This window comes from Lepidochelys kempii, chromosome 4 (assembly GCF_965140285.1).
Source record: "Lepidochelys kempii isolate rLepKem1 chromosome 4, rLepKem1.hap1, whole genome shotgun sequence".
NCBI classification, from domain to species: Eukaryota; Metazoa; Chordata; order Testudines; family Cheloniidae; genus Lepidochelys; species Lepidochelys kempii.
Genome location: NC_136383.1, coordinates 92,763,709 through 92,783,448, shown reverse-complemented (window position 1 = coordinate 92,783,448; position 19,740 = coordinate 92,763,709). Strand labels below are relative to the sequence as shown.

The 19,740-nt window shown below is 39.8% G+C and overlaps 1 protein-coding gene across 5 annotated transcripts in view; it reads right to left on the bottom strand.

Annotated features, from left to right (window-relative positions):
• The window catches only part of GABRA4 (gamma-aminobutyric acid type A receptor subunit alpha4), a 73,723-nt gene that overhangs the window by 31,286 nt on the left and 22,697 nt on the right, over nucleotides 1-19,740 (bottom strand). For 4 of the 5 annotated variants that reach the window (XM_073342133.2, XM_073342129.1, XM_073342132.1 and 1 more), the window contains 2 exons: nucleotides 16,034-16,186; nucleotides 7,392-7,651 (listed from right to left, as the gene is read on the bottom strand). In XM_073342133.2, the coding sequence (XP_073198234.1) occupies nucleotides 7,392-7,651; nucleotides 16,034-16,186 (413 nt within the window). The remainder of the gene's footprint in view (nucleotides 1-7,391; nucleotides 7,652-16,033; nucleotides 16,187-19,740) is intronic. The other variant, XM_073342130.1, reaches the window with a different exon arrangement.

The window sequence follows — 19,740 nt, the reverse complement described above, 5'->3', positions numbered from 1 at the left end:
ACTACTTGCAATGTTGGCAGTTAGGTTCGATCCCGTAAAGATTTATACATATGCTTAACTCTGCTGAAGTCAATGGGTCTACTCATAGTATGTAAAGTTAAAGGCACGCATAGGGCTTCAGCAGGCTAACAGTGATATTCAAATAGAAGCTGGACTTTATCCTCAAGTATCCAAATGCTCAGCATGCACATTGAATCACCACAGAGTTAGGCAGCTAGTCATCACTACCATACCTTTCAAATAAGGTTTAATATGAGATATGCCACTCACACTAGACCCACATCTACTTTCATCCCACACAGAACTGCTCTCTCATTATTACTCTAAATTACTGATAGCAGAGATGCTAACGAAACTAAAGCGATAGAAAATTGTTGACATGTCAAATACATTATTCAGAGAGCACTGAAAGCTCCCTCCTTTATCTGATCATCGTCATTCCCATCCATTTGCATGACCACCTGACATTTTTTAAGGCCAGTATCTCTCATTTGGTTCCTGGCTGGATTTAACTGCTAAACACCATGACTTTTTTTTTTTTAAATTACCTAAGGCTATGGAAATAGAAGTGAAACCCTACTATTACATTTTAAAACTGAATCATTATTCCATTTTCTAGTGTTATTTAAGTCTTAGAATTTAATAACGATTAAACTGAACACTTGTGTAACTAAACAGCTAGGGCCAGAATGGGAGTGACTGCACGTCCGTGCAAGGGAGTAAGCGAGCATATACCCAGACATGGGCAATATGAACATTAGATCTGGTCAGGTTGGAGCAAGCAAAGCCACTTGCCGCTTTACTCCCTCTTCAGAGCAGGCTCCACCCCTCTACTCCCTGCCTAGAATAGCTAAAGGGGGAGCTAATAATGTACTGCCGCTGTTAGAGCGCAGAGGAAGCAGGGGGAGGAATTGTGGGGCGCACCGTATGCATCTCTCCTTGCTCAGCACTGTGCCTGAAGTCACAGGGTGAAATCCTACCCCAGTACAGCCCATGGCAAAACTCCTATTGGCTCAGTGTGGTCAAACAACAACGATGAGATAATATCTGGCATGTGCTAGGTTTGGATAATAAATGACCAAAAAATATAAGATTTTTAAAAAGACACCCAATAAGACAACAATACTTTAGCTGGGTTAGGATAAAAAAAAGGGATCTGAGTCAGTATGGATTACATCTATTTGTAACTTTAAGCTTTAAAAATATTTGATTTAATTTTAAGTGCTCAGAATTGTAGAAAAGGGTTTGTTTAAACTGACCTACTTTTCGGACTGCACATCCCAGAGATACACTGAGAAGGATAAAGGTCTTACTAATAGTGCTGAAGAGGTTTGTTTTTTTAAAATGGAACTTTTTGAAATGATCCAAAATGTGATGAAATTCTTCTTTAACACAAAAAGTCAGTATGTCTTTAAATGGAAGTGAAACTAGCACAGAAACATAAAAATAGAATCATGATTCTGAGAAACCATAAATCATTCCGCTTCCTCCAGCACTAGGGTTGCCAACCCTCCAGGCTTGTCCTGTACTCTCTAGGGATTAAAGATTAATCTTAATTAAAGATTATGTCATGTGACGAAACCTCCAGGAATACGGCCAACCACAGTTGGCAACCCTAATCACATACAACAATATTTCTGCTTTTCCTAAACAAAGATCAAAATATACAGGGCCAGATTCAGTCTTGCTGATGCAAGAAGGTGCTAACCTGCTGCCTGCCCCATCACCCCAGGGTTACACTTGAGGGAGGGCAGGCTCGGATAGGTGCTACCTGTCCTCGCCTATTGGTTTGGGTCAGAGGAGGGTAGCTTTAAGCTCTGCTGCACTTTTCTCAGGAATAATGCAGGCAGAAGCTGCCTAGGAGAAGTGCATATTCCTTGCATCCTGGGTTGCCATACCCTATCTCCATACAGACTGAACAAAAAAAAATGCCATTACCCATAAGCCCAGGGCAGAGGAGTGTTATCTGGGCAGATATAGGTGCCCGATTTCCTGTTTGCTGGACAACAACAGTAAAGGAAGCTGACATGGTGGGGAGGAGGTAACATTAAGGTAACAACAGCAGCACTAAGTGCAGGGTAGCCAGAGGGGCTGAGTGGGCATGGAGATAGTGAACTGAGCGAACAAAAGGCCTGGGAGAGGAGAAGGGACTGACAAGAACAACAGAAAGGAGCTGAACTTGGAGTAGAACGCTGTGTAGGCAAGGCATGTCTCTTTGTTCAGAAATTACATATGAAAGAAGGTAAGCAACACATAACTCAGAATACACTTTGAATAAAGCCCTTAAAAGCAATAAGGCAATGCCCTTATTTCCCATCCTTGACCTTCAGGGACAATTGCTTCCCCCTGAGATGGAGATCATAAGAGGGGAAAGAAAAATAATTTTTCCTCAAAAGGCCCAGTCACCATGTTTCTGAATAAATACTGACTTCATGTTGACCTGTTACTGTATGTTAAATCATTGTAGTAACAAAGCAATTTCTAATATAATAATTGTCACAGGCCAAATTCTGCCCTTCCAGATTATCCATACAACCCTCATTGATTTCAACATGAGTTGCACATCAGAGAATAGACTCTGACCTACTAATATGACATGATTTTCCTGCTCATGTGAACTGATTACTCTTTTGCTATGTTACCAGCACTTTCTACCAGCTAGAGAACAATACTAGGCAAAACTGACTTCTATAACACTAACAAAATATTGACTGTTTTAGGGGAACAAACTGGAGACAAATAAAAAAAAAAATCACGAACCAAGGCAGTTTTTGTTTGTGACACACAAATTACATTTCTTACAGGAGCAGATATAGCCTTGGAAAATGTAATACAACAAAGTTATCAAATTTAAATTATCCTACAGAGGTATCAGGAAAATAAGAGTCTTCAGAGGCCTGATAAGAAAAGTTATTATTATAACCTTGTCTGATAATGGGAAACAGAAATTGCTTGTGTCTTAGTGAAATAAATACTTGGATATTTATAGTACAGCCAAATAGCAGAATTAAAACCAATCTCAGGAAGAATAAACAGCAAAAAGAGAATAAATATTTGCACCTCAGTATGAATAATGCAAGAACACTCCCTTTCAGTCAAACATCCCATGTGATGTATCCTCTGTACCACTAAACTCTTTAATTTACGTTGTGGTGGAATGCTTGCAGCAGCATCAGCACATCACAGCGGAGATTCAAGGGCCTGATCCAAAGCCCACTGAGTTCTATCGAACATCTCCAAGAGTCTCTGAGAGATCATGGCTGATAGGCAAACCTCATTCCTCCCTCCTATGTAAAGACATCAAAATCGGATCCCAAGATACCAATCCTGTAGCTTGTTTCACAAGAGCAGGGGTCCACCTCTGCAGAGTCAATTGCAGAATTGAGGCCCAAGTACAGTAATAAATCCATTGATGTCAGAAAGGTGTGTTAGACTGGTTGAGTAATGAAAGTATTGGAATATATTGGTCTAAGTTAAAATGCATCGGATTGTCTAACTATGCTCTGAAAAAGCTTACTGGTTTTTTTAGACAAAAGGTAATTTAATTTAAAATATATTAGGTCAGTCTCATCCATGATGTAAACGTAGTGAAGTAAATGTAATTATACAAAAGAACAACTAGTCACATCATACAGCCAATATCTTTGTCAAAGTATGTTGTAGTCAAAGCTATGCTACCTTTGATATAGATTTGCATGAGTTATGCATAATGTAAATGGACACCTCCAAATAGACCAGAATGCATCTCTTTCCAATGAAACAGCTTTCCAAAGAAAACCTATCAGACATTTGGAGAATGGGCTTTTGATTAAAAATCTAGATCTCTCTTAAAAAAACCACAGTATATTGGTCTGAGTAATATATACATTGACTTTACATGAAAATCACATTTTAAAATTATTGTTGGTCTCATGGAAACAGATCTAATGGATGACATACATACTTGAAAAACTATTTCTAATAATAAAATCTTTATTTTATCAAATCCTATTATTAATTTGCTTAATTCTTATGTTTATTGGGCTGTACAATCCCCTTCCATCACAAGGGACCTACCTTCATAGTCCAATTCCCTCCTTCCTCATACAGAGGCCAGTGCTGCAAATCCATATTTATACTCCACTTCAATTATTGGGATCGTTCATATAGATAAGGAATACTCATTCAGGAACAACAGCCCAGAGAAGGGCAGAACTTAGTTCTACTTTTCATATATAGCATTTTTTTTCATAAGATCAGTTACTGTCTTTTTGTTGTTGTTTTGAGGGGGATCTAAAGCTACCCTAAGTCTGGGGAATCTCAATGGTGAAAAACCAGCATAGTCATCTCTACAGCGCCCAAGGTGGATGATAGCAGGGGCAGTCCAGTCTCAGTCAGGAAGGGGAGTAGGAGATTCCTATCACACAATATAGATACTGTGGCTGTGCACCAGGGAGAGGGTTTAGGGCTTTTAAGATTTTTGGACAGCTTTTTCAAAATTTACAAGTGCGAAGTTTTGGCTAACTGTCTTTTTGAATGTTCACATTTTCCCGTGGACAACGGCCAGTCTGTCGAAATTCTGCCAACAATCTAAATTTCAGGAGGGCTAAGTTGTGTAAGACAAGTTTAAAAAAAGGTCTCATGAATTTCACAAGTTTTGCCCAAGTTTATTGCTAATTCCACTATTTTAACACAAATGTCAACATAGGAGAAACCAAACAGGATTGACATAAGAAATCAAAATGAAACACCTAATTAGGATGAGACAAAATAATAGTAATAGTAAAAGACAAATTACATTTAAAAGTTATTTTTATGGTATATTAATACTAAACACTGGGCAATCCTTCTGAACTCAAAACTCAGGGCTTGCCTACATAGAAGAGTTATTGTGAACTAAGTTAGGGTATGAATTAAAAGTTCAGTAGGTACTCTGCAATAATTCTACATGTGGACATGCTTATTCCATGTTCAGAGTATCCACAGGGGATGCTACTGTGGAATAGCTATGAAGGAGGGTAGTGAGAGAGCAAAGAGGTGGGAAGGAAAGTGGAAGTGGGTGGACAGCAGGGGAGGAAAGCAATAGAGAGTGAAGGTGGAGGGAAGAGGTCAATCCTAGAATCATAGAAATGTAGGGAAGGTAGGGTCCTCAAGAGGTCATCTAGTCCATCCACCCACACAGAGGCAGGACCAAGTATAGCTAGACGATTCCTGACAGGTGTCTTGTCTAACCTGTTCTTAAAAACTTCCAATGATAGGGATTCCACAACCTCCCTTGGAAGCCTATTCCAGTATTTAAGTATCCTTATTGTTAGAAAGATTTTCCTAATATCTAAATCTTCCTTGCCACTTCCCAAGGGTCTGGGGCATCACAAAGTTGGCTTGAAGCTGAGTGGAGCTGAAGATCTAGCCTCTGGACCCAAAGGGTACATCTACATGGCCAAAAAAACAAACAAAAAAAAAACAACCACCTGCTGCAGCAAGTCTCAGACCCCAGGTCAGCTGCCTCCAGCTCACATTATGAGGCTAGAAATAGTCACGTCGACATTCCAGCTCAGGCTTTGAAACTGATGTGGGCTCTGAAACTTGCTGCCACTGGCGTTTTTGCAGTACAGGCATACTCTTAGGGTCTGATACAACCCAAGCTTCCATCGACTTCAACGGGAGTTGGGGTCAGACTTTTAATTAGCGGGCCTGGATATCAAGATAAGTACTAAGGAATCACACAAACTACCTAGATCTCATTTAGGACACTACGATAGCTAAAAAGCAATCCACGGAAAAGGCTTGACAGTAGGTAGGTGGGGTGCCTGTGCAAAAAGACATTATAATCAGCTCCTTGAAAACAAATCCATGACTGAAATAGCTGGATCTGACAAATCCCACGTGATAAGAGTCTTGAACACTTACTGATTTCATAGAAAATGAAGGTTCAGTGCTGTGAGATCTGCACATAAAGGAATACTGATTGTTGGATAGATTGTGCCACCCTTGCTTATTCTGAGTAGTACCTTATTCCACTGATTTAAATGTATTACTCACTGTGAGCAAAGGGATCAGAATCTGGCCCTATGTCATTAGCTTCTTTGATAAATTAAAATAAATAAATGAAGATATAAAAGGGTTACAGAATCCCAGAGAAGTCCTTCCCAACAGGCTCAAACCAAAACTTTAACTGCTTCATTAATAAATTCAGGAGAGGCGGGAAAAAAGACTATTAAAAAACAGTCTGCAAGAAGAAAGATATAATTATTGATGGACACAACCAACTGATTTTTCCGGACACCGTCCAATCACTCAGCAATGCAAGGAAGAATTAAAAAAAAATATAAATGGCGACAGCAAAGCCGCAGACTTACATTTGGCTGAATTCCATGTTTAGCGTAGAGGGGAACTTTCTTATTGCCGAATGCTATTTTTTTTTAACCTGTCTAACTGATTTTAAAATTACTGCTTGCAGCCAGACCACCACCACCACATTGGATCCCGACTCTTGGAGGATGATACACATTTTCTTTCCTTCTTTGAAATCTTAACTAAGTATGAATCCCAGAACTCCATGCAGAGACTGGCCTGCCTGCCTCTTATACGGATATGGATACAGTTGCCTCTGTGGTTACCCCTATTGTCTGGGAGCCTTCAGAGGGCATCCTGATGGCTTGGGACACTGTGCAGGGGTGACAGTAGAAAGGAGTGAGCAGGCTGGGATCTAGGTTGAGGATCAGGTACATTGTCACCTCCATTAGTCTTGCAGAGATTTCCATGGAAAAGTAATAGTCTCGGACTCTCAGGGTGCTGGTGCCAACCACAGCCAGGGGTGGCCCAGATAATGTGGCTCCAATGAAGACAAGAGGGTAAAGGGAAGGTTAAAACACTCAGAAACAATAGAAAGGCATCAAGCCTCCATGTAGATGATCCCAGTCTCCTCTGGTGCCCTGGGATCTGTATATTTTGTGGACTGGACACACAGCCTAGGCAACAGGGAGATGGAGTGAAAACAACACAATGGAATGACTTGGGAGGAAACCCCACAAGGAGAACCTTCTAGCTTAGCTCCCTCCCATGAGGAGAATGCAGTCTGGCCCGCTCTTCTCAGATGGATAAATATAAGCTACATGTGTTGTTAAATATTCTACTTTCATCTTCACTCTATTTCATCAAGATTAGACCCTCTATCTGGAAGGTATAACTCGTTAATCAAAATGGACAATATGGAAAGATCCTAAGAGAACCAAGTCCTGGTCCCATTTATGACAGTGGAAAAAAGCCCTCAATAGGACCAGGATTTATCCCTTACAATGTTCTCTTACGGGACCCTATAAATATATTGTCAGATATTTTTCATGCACTGGACTCAAACAAGTGTATATAGTCCTGAAAACAGTATAACAAACAACAGATAAATAAAATACCATGAGTGCCTCTTCTGTGCACTGTTCTCGCTGCACCGGCAAGATTGGAAATTCAAGGAGTGATTTCACTGTCTTCCTTTTGGCCTTTTCCAGCTGAACATTAGTAAAATAGTTGACAGCAGCAAATTCAATAAGAGCAGAGAACACAAAGGCAAAGCAGACAGCTATGAACCAGTCCATGGCAGTGGCATAGGATACTTTTGGCAACGAATGCCTTGCACTGATGCTCAACGTTGTCATTGTCAAAACTGTCGTTATTCCTTCAAAGCAAAGAAACAAAGCAAAATTAATTGCTCTATCCATATTTTATTTTATCAGATCAGAATGGCAATAAAAAAAGAAAAATCAAAACCATCTAGTAGTTTTCCATTTGTAATTGCAAAACCTAACATCAAAAAATACAATTAAATTGCAGATCTCAAGATAATCCTCATTTAACTGAACATGCCACTTAAATCATCTTGCCAATGAATAATGAGGAGAAAGGAACTCAATATTCAATTTTTTTTAAAATAGCACTAATGATCCTTATAGCTTTAAAGCAAAATAGGCAACAATAATTTGTGAGAAAACAATTTATACTGCGCTTGACCTTGCAGTTCAGGGATAACGTAACTCTAATGCCATAAGAGGATCTCAATTCAGGTCCCAAGTTGAGACTAATACTCCCATGCTAGGAAAATATGTGAAGAGCAAGATCTCTCAATCCCTCATGAAAAGAGAGCACCATGTCTTGCTCTCTGTGGGCGAATGGGAACAGTGATTGGACCTAATCTTCCAGTTTTTATTCTGGCAAAACTCCAGTTGAAGCCAATGGGAGACTTGCCTGAGTAAGGACTGCAGAATGAGATCCTTTATGGGCTGAGGCGTCTTGATTTGTGTGCAACTCTTATCATCTACATTGATGACTTTGCTCAACATGGAACTTCTAAGAGGAAATTGAGGGCAGAATAGGTGAAACCTAAAGGTCAAACCCAACAAGGTAAATACAGTTCATTGTGAGCTTGCAGGAGTCTTACTCAAAAAGGTGATGGTGGACATACTGATGTGGGTGATGGGATTTTCTCAGGCTAATTAAAGTAATTTAGCTAGTAAAGAAATCCCTATTGAAATAGTTGTTTCTAAAGAAGATGACTCTGTTTTCCAAGACTCAGTAGTTTAGCTGATATGTCTTTACTGATGACATTATTAATGTGTTGGTTAGCAGAGGAAGGTCCTGACCTTTCTTAAACATGAAGTGATCAGAGTCCTCCTCAAGGAGGCACCACTTAATGCTGGAGTGATTTGTTAATTATTTCCCAGAATCAAACCTCTCCTATTTGGGAAAAGAGATTGAGAAGCTAGTAGCTATTAAATTACCCATGGACGTCAGTGGCACTATGGGTAAATTCTGAACCAATCAACAATTGGGAGAACCTAGAAATGTTGAGAAGGGAAAAACATAATAAAATAAATAAAATAAAATGGTGTCGATGGGGCAGAAGTTCTTCCCCAGAATGTTTTCAAAGTATCAGATGCAATTTTCTATATTTTATAAGCTTTTAAGATATTTCAAAAATATCCCAGCCCTTAACTGCTCTTTATGTTTGTGTGTGTCATAGGCTAACTTTCCAGAGTAGCAAATTACGTTCTATTAAAATGCTAACAGACATGAGCCCTAAACACACTTATGCATTTCCAAGCAGATGCACATAAGCATTTTTTAAAAAAAGAATCAGCATAGTAAGCAAAAAGATAAAACCCCTAAAACTATGCAGATTATTTCTCCCCCTTTCCTAAGGAACACTGATCTCCCGTATCCACCCAGCAGCACCTCTCCAAAACTCCACCTAGTCTATAGAATCCTATTCCTGATATGTAAAAATCAGATCTTTTGTACATAGTTTATTGTAAGATTTTGGCACCAAATTTATACAATAAATCACAAATCTGACTTACTACTGTGCATGTTTCTGTTACTTATCAGCATTACAATAGGTTTGGCTAGGATAGGATGTGAGCCGTACGAGGCAGCATAATTCCCAGGGGTTTCTGTGGCTTGCAGAACTCAACTCTATAGATCTATAGAACTGGCCCCTAAAAACTGAACTTTGCCTTCCCATATTAACTAGCATTAATGCAGGATCAGAACTCACTGAGGCCAATTATCTAATTATTTTTTTGAACCCAGTTATACTTTTGCCTGTCAAAACATTCCCTGGCAACAGGTTCCACAGATTCACTGTGCATCATGTAAGAAGTACTTCCTTATGTTTTAAACCTCTGCCTATTCATTTCAGTGGGTGACCTCTGGTGCTTGTGTTATGTATAGGGGTAAACAACACTTCCATATTAACTTTCTCCACAACATTCATGTTTTTATACACCTCTATCATATCCCCCTCCCTTAGTCATCTCTTTTCTAAGATGAACAGTTCCAGTCTTCTTTAATCTCTCCTCCTATGGAAGCTGTTCCACACCCCTAATCATTTTGTTGTCTTTCTCCGTACTTGTTCCAATTCTAAGATACCTTTTTTGAGATGAAGCGACCAGAACTGCATGCAATATTCTAGGTGTGGGCATATCATGGATTTATATAGTGGCATGATGATATTTTCTGCCTATGCCTTTCTAAATGGTTCCTAACATTCTGTTCGCTTTTTGGACTGGCTGCCATCATTTGTTCCTTTATTTGCAGCTAAAATGGAGAGTGTATATTTAGAGAATGTTTACACTGCTGTGCTAAACCAAATAGGTGCTGCTTTATTTTAAGTGATAAAATGTGGCCTTCGACTGTAATATTGTGAATCTAAATCCTTCCCACATCATCAATGAGACAAGGCTCCACCATCCCTGCCTATCCTGGGCTGCTCTTTTCATGTCCTCTCTGTTGTTAAGTCTACACATTTTCCCTCTCGAAATAATGGTTGACAGAGGGATTCTTTCAATTGACCCCTGTCACACATTCCTCCAGCTGCCCAATTGCACGCCTGCCATGGCAGATGTTCTAGATTCTTAACACGTCCCAGATATTTTCATCTTCTTTTCTGGATTACTTTGGAAATAAGGAGTTGCAGAACTCTGAGGAATCTCAGCATTTGTTAACAATTAATTCAGTTTCATACTTAGTATTTTCCTGAAGCATTTGGACATCTGTCTGTATCTCTGGTGGATCTCTAGCTTTCAAATCATAATATTTCAGTTGATGATTCATAGTTTGGTCTTTATGTTGTAGATTTTCAATAGCCAAATCTTGTTTAAGATGGTCATGGCAGCTGCTATCTTGCTGATTCATGACATTATTTTTAGTCTAGGGGCCCACATGGAAAATGCTGCCTGTATTTGAAATTCAGAGCAACCCCCCACCACACACACACACACACACACACAAAGAGTTTAATGCATTTTAATTTGGGGATTAACCCTCAAGTGTGATTTTAGGGCAAGGAAGATGTGGTATTATGCAGTTATAATCTGAGAATTATGGACAATTTTTATTAAGTCATGTCAAAATTCCTTCACAAATTTCTTGAAACAGTCAAAGTAATGACTCTCTCTTAACATGTGTATAATTACATACTAATTTTATCCTATATTGATTTCATTATGGTAAATTTTATTTAAATATGTTCTGCTTGTTGTTTTGTCTATATGCGTAATTTATGATCTGCTTACACCATGTAATTTCTTTAAAAAATTAGCTCATTTCAACATCATGTTTTACAACTATAAACATGGCAAAGGGTGTTTTAATTTTAGCTCAATGTGGTAGTCTACCAGACCCCCTCTATTCCGGAAGGCAGCTTTGGCACAGTAGCCGCTCAGGCTCAAACAAAGAAAACAGCACCGCAAAGACAATCACTTGAAACTCCTGCAATGTTCCAAGACATACTGGAGTGCAATCCTCATGGGTAATGATCTACACCAAATCTTGTGGGGAAAGTAAAAAGTAACTGGTATACTGGTAATGAGGCTTTCCAACAAGCCACCAACTTTGATCTGCAATGGATAATTCTAAGATGCTGCCCAACCAAACTATCTGATGCAAATTTGAAAAGGTGAATGCTCAGCAAATATCAGGATGGACAGCTTTTAATGTGATGATTTCTTCTGCCACACCAACCATCACATCTATTGGGTACTGTCCAATGCTGCCAGCACCACCTACTGAACAGAGTACAGTTTTCACTGTAATGAAGAATGTCAGCAAGATGTCCAGGACTCTTGAACAAGATTACAGTGTCCCCATATTTGATGGGGCTATATATTGTAAGGCCAAAGAGAAAGCCAGTGGAGGCGCCCAAAGGAATTTCAGAAAACAATCTTAAGAAGGGTAGATTCCACAGAGACATTTCTTGCTGCAATTGGAAAGATGTATGAAGACAGTGGCCTTGAAGACAGCCTCACAGAATCGCAGGTGTATGGTAGCAACACAGCAATCAACGTACTTAAAGGCAAATAATACCACCGTGGATTGAGGGCCCACAACGTTGTAGTGGAGGCTTTATCCAGACTGCAGTGGATAGCATTTTGTAAGTGGGTACAAGACAATGAGAGTGACTGAGATGTAGACAGGTTTCAGAGTAGCAGCCGTGTTAGTCTGTATCTGCAAAAAGAAAAGGAGGACTTGTGGCACCTTAGAGCGATAGCAAGCTCCAAGAATGTCAAAGCACGGCAGCAACACTTTCCCAGCTCAGTCATGCCCTCAAGAATGCACGGGATGTATTGCACAGAGTCTGCAATTTTGGAACATCAATTTCCCCACCTTTGCATTCTGGGACGATTACATCAAAATGGTTAACATCTTAACGTGTTTCATTAGAGCTGAACATGAAAGCAACTGGGACTTGCACCTTGTGACAGTTGTAGAGATGCTACCACTATTTTTTGTCTTTGACCACACCAACTATGCCCTCTGGGTATCTGAGAACATCAGCGATATGAAGTTTCTGCCAGATTATGGCCCCAAAGTTCATGAGCAGTCTGTGCATGGAAATCATGCTGTGGCTCAGTCTAGCAATAAATTCAGCGAAGTATGGACAGACATGGCACTTGAACAAAGAGTAAACTGTGAGAGTAAAGTAAAAGTGGGTATAGGGGGGTTTATTTTGAAACCAGGAGCCTTGGCTAGATGGTTCATCGCTACTCATAAGCACTCAGCAATCACAACTTCCATGAAAGTAATGTGTGATAAGGCAGACTCAGATGTTTCAGAAGGAAAACATGAGGAGGGCATGCAACATGTTGAAGGAGATGTAGATAATGTTGTTCACACAATCACCAACTCCATGACAAAACTATTTGATTTGAATGCTGACTTAATAGACTCACCAACATTGCAACTGCATTGCGCAGAGGTTGCCACCCAGCTTGTTACTGAGAATGATACAGGAATCAAAGCAATGGAATAGTTTGTAGAAGATAGATTAAATTCAAATATCACTGGATTCTTTGAATCAGTGCACAAACTCAACAATCAAGACATTTGCATCACTAAGAAAAAGATCAAATCTGAAGTTAGTGATTGCAGACAGGGAGTTGTTAGCCATCCTGTAGTAGCTGAACAAATAAGAGAGATTAATCTGAAGGAAGTTTTCACACGTTTACCACAGTTCCATATGCTCTAGCACATTCTGATGGTACCCTGAACAAAAACCACAAAGAATAAGCAATTGCCTGAATTAGGAAAAGAAAGAGTCAATGTACCCAACATGCCCACAGCTTGGATAATATAGCTGTTACACAAATGGTCACACAAGGAGGTGCAACTAGCTTTGCAAAACTTGCTGAACTGAACTTCAGAATAGTACACCAGCCTCTACAGAGTTATGAAAGCTGCAAAAGAGTATATGTTGATAAAAGATGATATGTCGTCAAAGATTCAAGTAAAGCTTTTAAGGGTGCACAAAAGCAATCTTCACAAAGCAATGAAGTCAAAATCCATGATTCCAAAACACCCAACCTACAGCAGTGGAGTAAATTCACTGGAAATCCCAAGAATAAGGCACAAATGGTAATATTTTTGTCAGACTCATGGTGTGATATGGCAGAAACTTTACTCATCCCAGCTCAGAAAATGGTTATTGCAGGTAGATTCAAGGATGGCCTCATTGCTTGCATCGTCACTTCAGATGGAGCTGTAGATCAAGAATATCTATTCTCATTGTATGAAGAAGCAGATACTCAGCCTCAACATCATGTTGCACATGTTTCACAAGAATACCCTTATGTAGTGGTGTGGTCTCCAGACACTGACGTTGCAGTTCTCCGTGTACATTTTATTCATAAACAAACAGCTCAAGACCTTCGGTTTCATACCGGTATGAAAGATAAATCCAGGTTTATACCAACCCACACGATAGCAGCTCAATTTGGCCAACAACTATGCAGAATGTTGCCAGCAGTACATATGCTGACTGAGTGTAATTCAACCAGAAGTCTGGCAGAAGTTGGCAGACTAAAACCATGGAAGCTTGTCAGGAAAAGAAAAAAAAAAATTTAGAGGCCTTGCTAATTTTGGCACTACAGTGGATATACTTCCTGCACAACTGAAATCAGTAGAACTTTTACTAATCCTTCTCTATGACCCAACAGCTAACTCAGTGGATGTAAATAGTGTACGATATAAGCTTTTCTGTTGCAATCAGGCCCGGACAAGGCCCTCCTCTAACTTACAGTAGTCTTCTGCAACATACCAAGCATGCAAATTACCAGACCCTTATCTGAAACCATGACATGGAGGCTCAGCCTGACATCCCTTCCCCAATTGGAAATGACTAGCAACATGACAAGGGTGGACACATTTCTCCAACACTAATGACATAGACACCAAAGCACTCCTGGAACTCATTATATGGGGTGTAAAAAACCAAAAAGTGTAAGCTCAAGTATAGTTGCTCAAGACAGAGCATGGAGTGCACACAGGCTTACTTGTGTACTTGTGGTGAGGACTATTCAAAGTTGCCAGTGTGGATCCAGATGAGTCTGACACTACAGATGGCTTAGATAGATATGTTGAATATGGCAAATATATTGACAAAGGATAGACACACATATATAATGTCATATTACCGACCACTGAGAGGGAGTCCATTGGCTATTAGTGTTTTGTTAGCACCATGGTGTTCAAGAGTATACCTGGTTTCTATTATAATGAATGTTTAAAACTTGTGTCAATAAATAACCTATGCATTTATCAATACAAAATATGAGGCCAACATTCTTTAAGTAATGAGCCTTAATAACGTGTCAAAGAAACCTTTTATAGGACTAAGATTTGTTTCTGTCTTATAAAATAAGAAAAATCCCATTTTACTGGCAATTTTTTCTTTCAGACTTGTCTTGACAACTTAGGTACATTTCTGTGGCCTTTTCACTTGTGCAAAAGATCGTTTTGACATGGGTACAAAAATCTTGCATTAGCATACTTGGCTACCACTTTACAATACCATATCTGCCCTAGATAAGTACCTAAGGGACACTTCTATCAAAACAACATAGTTGCTGGTTTCTGTACTGGGGGAGGGGATGCTATGTCACCAACAATGTCCAGCCAGGCCCCCAGACTATTCCATCTGGACATCCCCATTGCCTTGCATGTTACTGCCAATGTACATGGGAATTGACTCACCACTTGTATACCTTCCCCTCTAACGTAATGCTTGAGTGGGGTGTTAAGGTTCTCATTAGATTTATTTTTTTTCCATTACTGACTATTAACCAGATCTTTTTGTGATGCTGGACAGTCTTCCAGTCTTTGCTTGTGTGTTGGTTGAGCTGTCACTTAGAAGTATTCTTATTCTTTTAAATCTATATATAATACATCTTTTGGCTAAATGCTCTCCAGCTGATTAATCTCGCTTCAAAATACAATACATTATAGAGTCACTTTACAAGATTGCTTTAACTATGCTTGTTTTTTCCATTCCTTTGTTAGGAACCAGTTTGGTTTTGTACATTTTGTCTTCCACACATTTGTTTGTTCATTTTCAGTGTTCGTTGTAGCGTCTCTTTTCAAATTGTATTTTAATGAGTGTCACTTTAATATTTTCTGATCGTTTGCCTAATTGCTTTTTCGGTTCACTTTCATGGAGGCAGCAGGAGAAAAAAGAGACAGTTTCACTGCAATACAGGACCTAAACCTAAACTCCTTACTTGGACAAAACTCCCACTGATGTCAGTGAGACTTGTGCCTGAGATCTGTGCACACATATACGTAATTCCAAAAAAATTAGTTCAATGACACTTTAGTTGGAGTTACTCTAAGAAGAGCCATGAACATACACCTGAGGGTAAAACTGTCCCTTCTGCAGGCTGAGGGCCTGATTTGGATATGGGAGTTTTCCCATTTGCTTCAATGGGCAAAGGGATGGGTCCCAATAAATTTAACCCTGCTACAATCAACCACATTCCCCTCCAAGTTAAATATTCCAAGTTTCCCTCCACAGTCCAGTGAGCCAAGTTACATATTCCTAATATTTATAATTAGGCAGATAGTAAACAAAGGCCCATCTGCCTTTGAACTTAATTTATTTTCTCATGTTAGCAGCACTGGTTTTGAGAAAGTATGCATATTCTGTCCGCTAATGAGGATTATTCTAGTAAAAATTATTAGAGGAGGAAACATAATTAAATGGAAAAAAGAAAGAAGAGATTATAATTACCAAATACGGTTCTAGCTGGAACAGATTCCTTATTTATCCAAAATGACACTTGTGAGAGGATCACGGTCATAATGCACGGGATATATGTCTGAATCATAAAATAACCCATTTTCCTTCTGAGGTGGAAGTAAACTGTCATAACAACATATTCACCTATAAAATAAAGCGAAAGGCAAATATACTTCTGACTCCGTATACAATTTTGCAGAATAACCATGTTTCTGACAGCCAACCAGCATTAGATATGAAAATATTATCTTCAGAGCTTAGCAATACAAGCACGGGAAGATGTGTTGCTTAGGAAACAAGAAGGAAAGGAAGTGTGATATCAAACAAAATGGAAAGTAATACATCCTTACAATGCCATTCTGGAAACATAATATAAAAGACTATAAATTAATAGGTAATGTTAGATTGCCTTTTATGGTTTAAGTGCTATTTAAGAGATCTTTTGGCATCTCAAGAAGAAAACACTCTCAAGGCATAGAAGGCATCTATTTACCATCTATCCAGCTGTGGCATTTGTAATATCCATTTCACTGTATATAGACACCATACTATAATATCTAGGTACTGCCTTATGGAACATATTAGTTCATATGGAAACTTGTAATTGTTTCACAAGATGTTCCCATTCTAGTACTGCTGTCATAATTAAACAGTGAATGAATAAATAAATACTCCGTACTTACATAATGCCTTTAAAATTCTGTACTGGTATCAGGTTTCAGAGTAACAGCCATGTTAGTCTGTGTTCGCAAAAAGAAAAGGAGTACTTGTGGCACCTTAGAGACTAACCAATTTATTTGAGCATGAGCTTTCGTGAGCTACAGCTCACTTCATCGGATGCATACCGTGGAAACTGCAGAAGACATTATATACACAGAGACCATGAAACAATACCTCCTCCCACCCCACTCTCCTGCTGGTAATAGCTTATCTAAAGTGATCATCAAGTTGGGCCATTTCCAGCACAAATCCAGGTTCTCACCCCCCCACCCCCTCCAAAAACCACACACACAAACTCACTCTCCTGCTGGTAATAGCCCATCCAAAGTGACCACTCTCTTTAAAATGTGTATGATAATCAAGGTGGGCCATTTCCAGCATAAATCCAAGTTTAACCAGAACGTCGGGGGGGATAGAAAAAAACAAGGGGAAATAGGCTACCTTGCATAATGACTTAGCCACTCCCAGTCTCTATTTAAGCCTAAATTAATAGTATCCAATTTGCAAATGAATTCCAATTCAGCAGTTTCAGCCCCCAACTAAAATCCCTCCAACGCATTATTAAGGATCTACAACCTATCCTGAAGGATGACCCAACACTCTCACAAATCTTGGGAGATGGGCCAGTCCTTGCCTACAGACAGCCCCGCAACCTGAAGCAAATACTCATCAACAACCACATACCACACAACAGAACCACTAACCCAGGAACCTATCCTTGCAACAAAGCCCGTTGCCAACTGTGCCCACATATCTATTCAGGGGACACCATCACAGGGCCTAATAACATCAGCCACACTATCAGAGGCTCATTCACCTGCACATCCACCAATGTGATATAGAATCATAGAATCATAGAATCATAGAATATCAGGGTTGGAAGGGACCCCAGAAGGTCATCTAGTCCAACCCCCTGCTCAAAGCAGGACCAATTCCCAGTTAAATCATCCCAGCCAGGGCTTTGTCAAGCCTGACCTTAAAAACCTCTAAGGAAGGAGATTCTACCACCTCCCTAGGTAACGCATTCCAGTGTTTCACCACCCTCCCAGTGAAAAAGTTTTTCCTAATATCCAATCTAAACCTCCCCCACTGCAACTTGAGACCATTACTCCTCGTTCTGTCATCTGCTACCATTGAGAACAGTCTAGAGCCATCCTCTTTGGAACCCCCTTTCAGGTAGTTGAAAGCAGCTATCAAATCCCCCCTCATTCTTCTCTTCTGCAGGCTAAACAATCCCAGCTCCCTCAGCCTCTCCTCATAACTCATGTGTTCCAGTCCCCTAATCATTTTTGTTGCCCTTCGCTGGACTCTCTCCAATTTATCCACATCCTTCTTGAAGTGTGGGGCCCAAAACTGGACACAGTACTCCAGATGAGGCCTCACCAATGTCGAATAGAGGGGAACGATCACGTCCCTCGATCTGCTCGCTATGCCCCTACTTATACATCCCAAAATGCCATTGGCCTTCTTGGCAACAAGGGCACACTGCTGACTCATATCCAGCTTCTCGTCCACTGTCACCCCTAGGTCCTTTTCCGCAGAACTGCTGCCTAGCCATTCGGTCCCTAGTCTGTAGCTGTGCATTGGGTTCTTCCGTCCTAAGTGCAGGACCCTGCACTTATCCTTATTGAACCTCATCAGATTCCTTTTGGCCCAATCTTCCATGATATATGCCATCATGGGTGCCAGCAATGCCCCTCTGCCATGTACATTGGTCAAACTGGACAATCTCTACGTAAAAGAATAAATGGACACAAATCAGATGTCAAGAATTATAACATTCATAAACCAGTCGGAGAACACTTCAATCTCTCTGGTCACGCAATCACAGACATGAAGGTTGCTATCTTACAACAAAAAAACTTCAAATCCAGACTCCAGCGAGAAATTGCTGAATTGGAATTCATTTGCAAATTGGATACTATTAATTTAGGCTTAAATAGAGACTGGGAGTGGCTAAGTCATTATGCAAGGTAGCCTATTTCCCCTTGTTTTTTTCTCCCCTCCCCCTCCCCCCCCGACGTTCTGGTTAAACTTGGATTTATGCTGGAAATGGCCCACCTTGATTATCATACACATTTTAAAGAGAGTGGTCACTTTGGATGGGCTATTACCAGCAGGAGAGTGAGTTTGTGTGTGTGGTTTTTGGAGCGGGGTGCGGGGGGTGAGAAAACCTGGATTTGTGCTGGAAATGGCCCAACTTGATGATCACTTTAGATAAGCTATTACCAGCAGGAGAGTGGGGTGGGAGGAGGTATTGTTTCATGGTCTCTGTGTATATAATGTCTTCTGCAGTTTCCACGGTATGCATCCGATGAAGTGAGCTGTAGCTCAGGAAAGCTCATGCTCAAATAAATTGGTTAGTCTCTAAGGTGCCATAAGTACTCCTTTTCTTTTTACTGGTATCAGTTAATTTAGTCTAACAACCATTACATAAGGTGGCCATCATTATTAAAAGTGTGAGAAATATTCAGAATGAAATGCAAATGGTGGGTCTTATCCAACTGCCATTGAAGTCAATGGGAATCTTTCCATTTGGATCAGACCCACTCTCAGCTAACATGGAGTGGTTCAGAACTATGGGGATTTGGAAAACAAAATGCCTGGAGAGAAAGAGATTTACAATAATGGTTAAAACCAGTCTCAGAAAGTCATGTAAATAGTACTATAGCAGTCATTATTTTAACTTTAGCTTTAGAATGACACTGTTGTTTGTACATTTATCACTATGACAGAGGTGTATAAAACAATGAATGAGAAAGGAAGGGTAAACTGAGCCTTCAAACATTCACAGTTATATTTGATAGGATAATTGTATATATAAATAGATAGATAGATATAGATTATAAACTCTCATCCTCCAGGGCATACACCAACCACTGACTGACAGGAGTTAGGAAAAATATTCCATGATGGGCAGGTTATTCTAAGTTGTCCATTTGGGGATTTCTTATACCTGTTTCTGAAGCTTCTGGTAC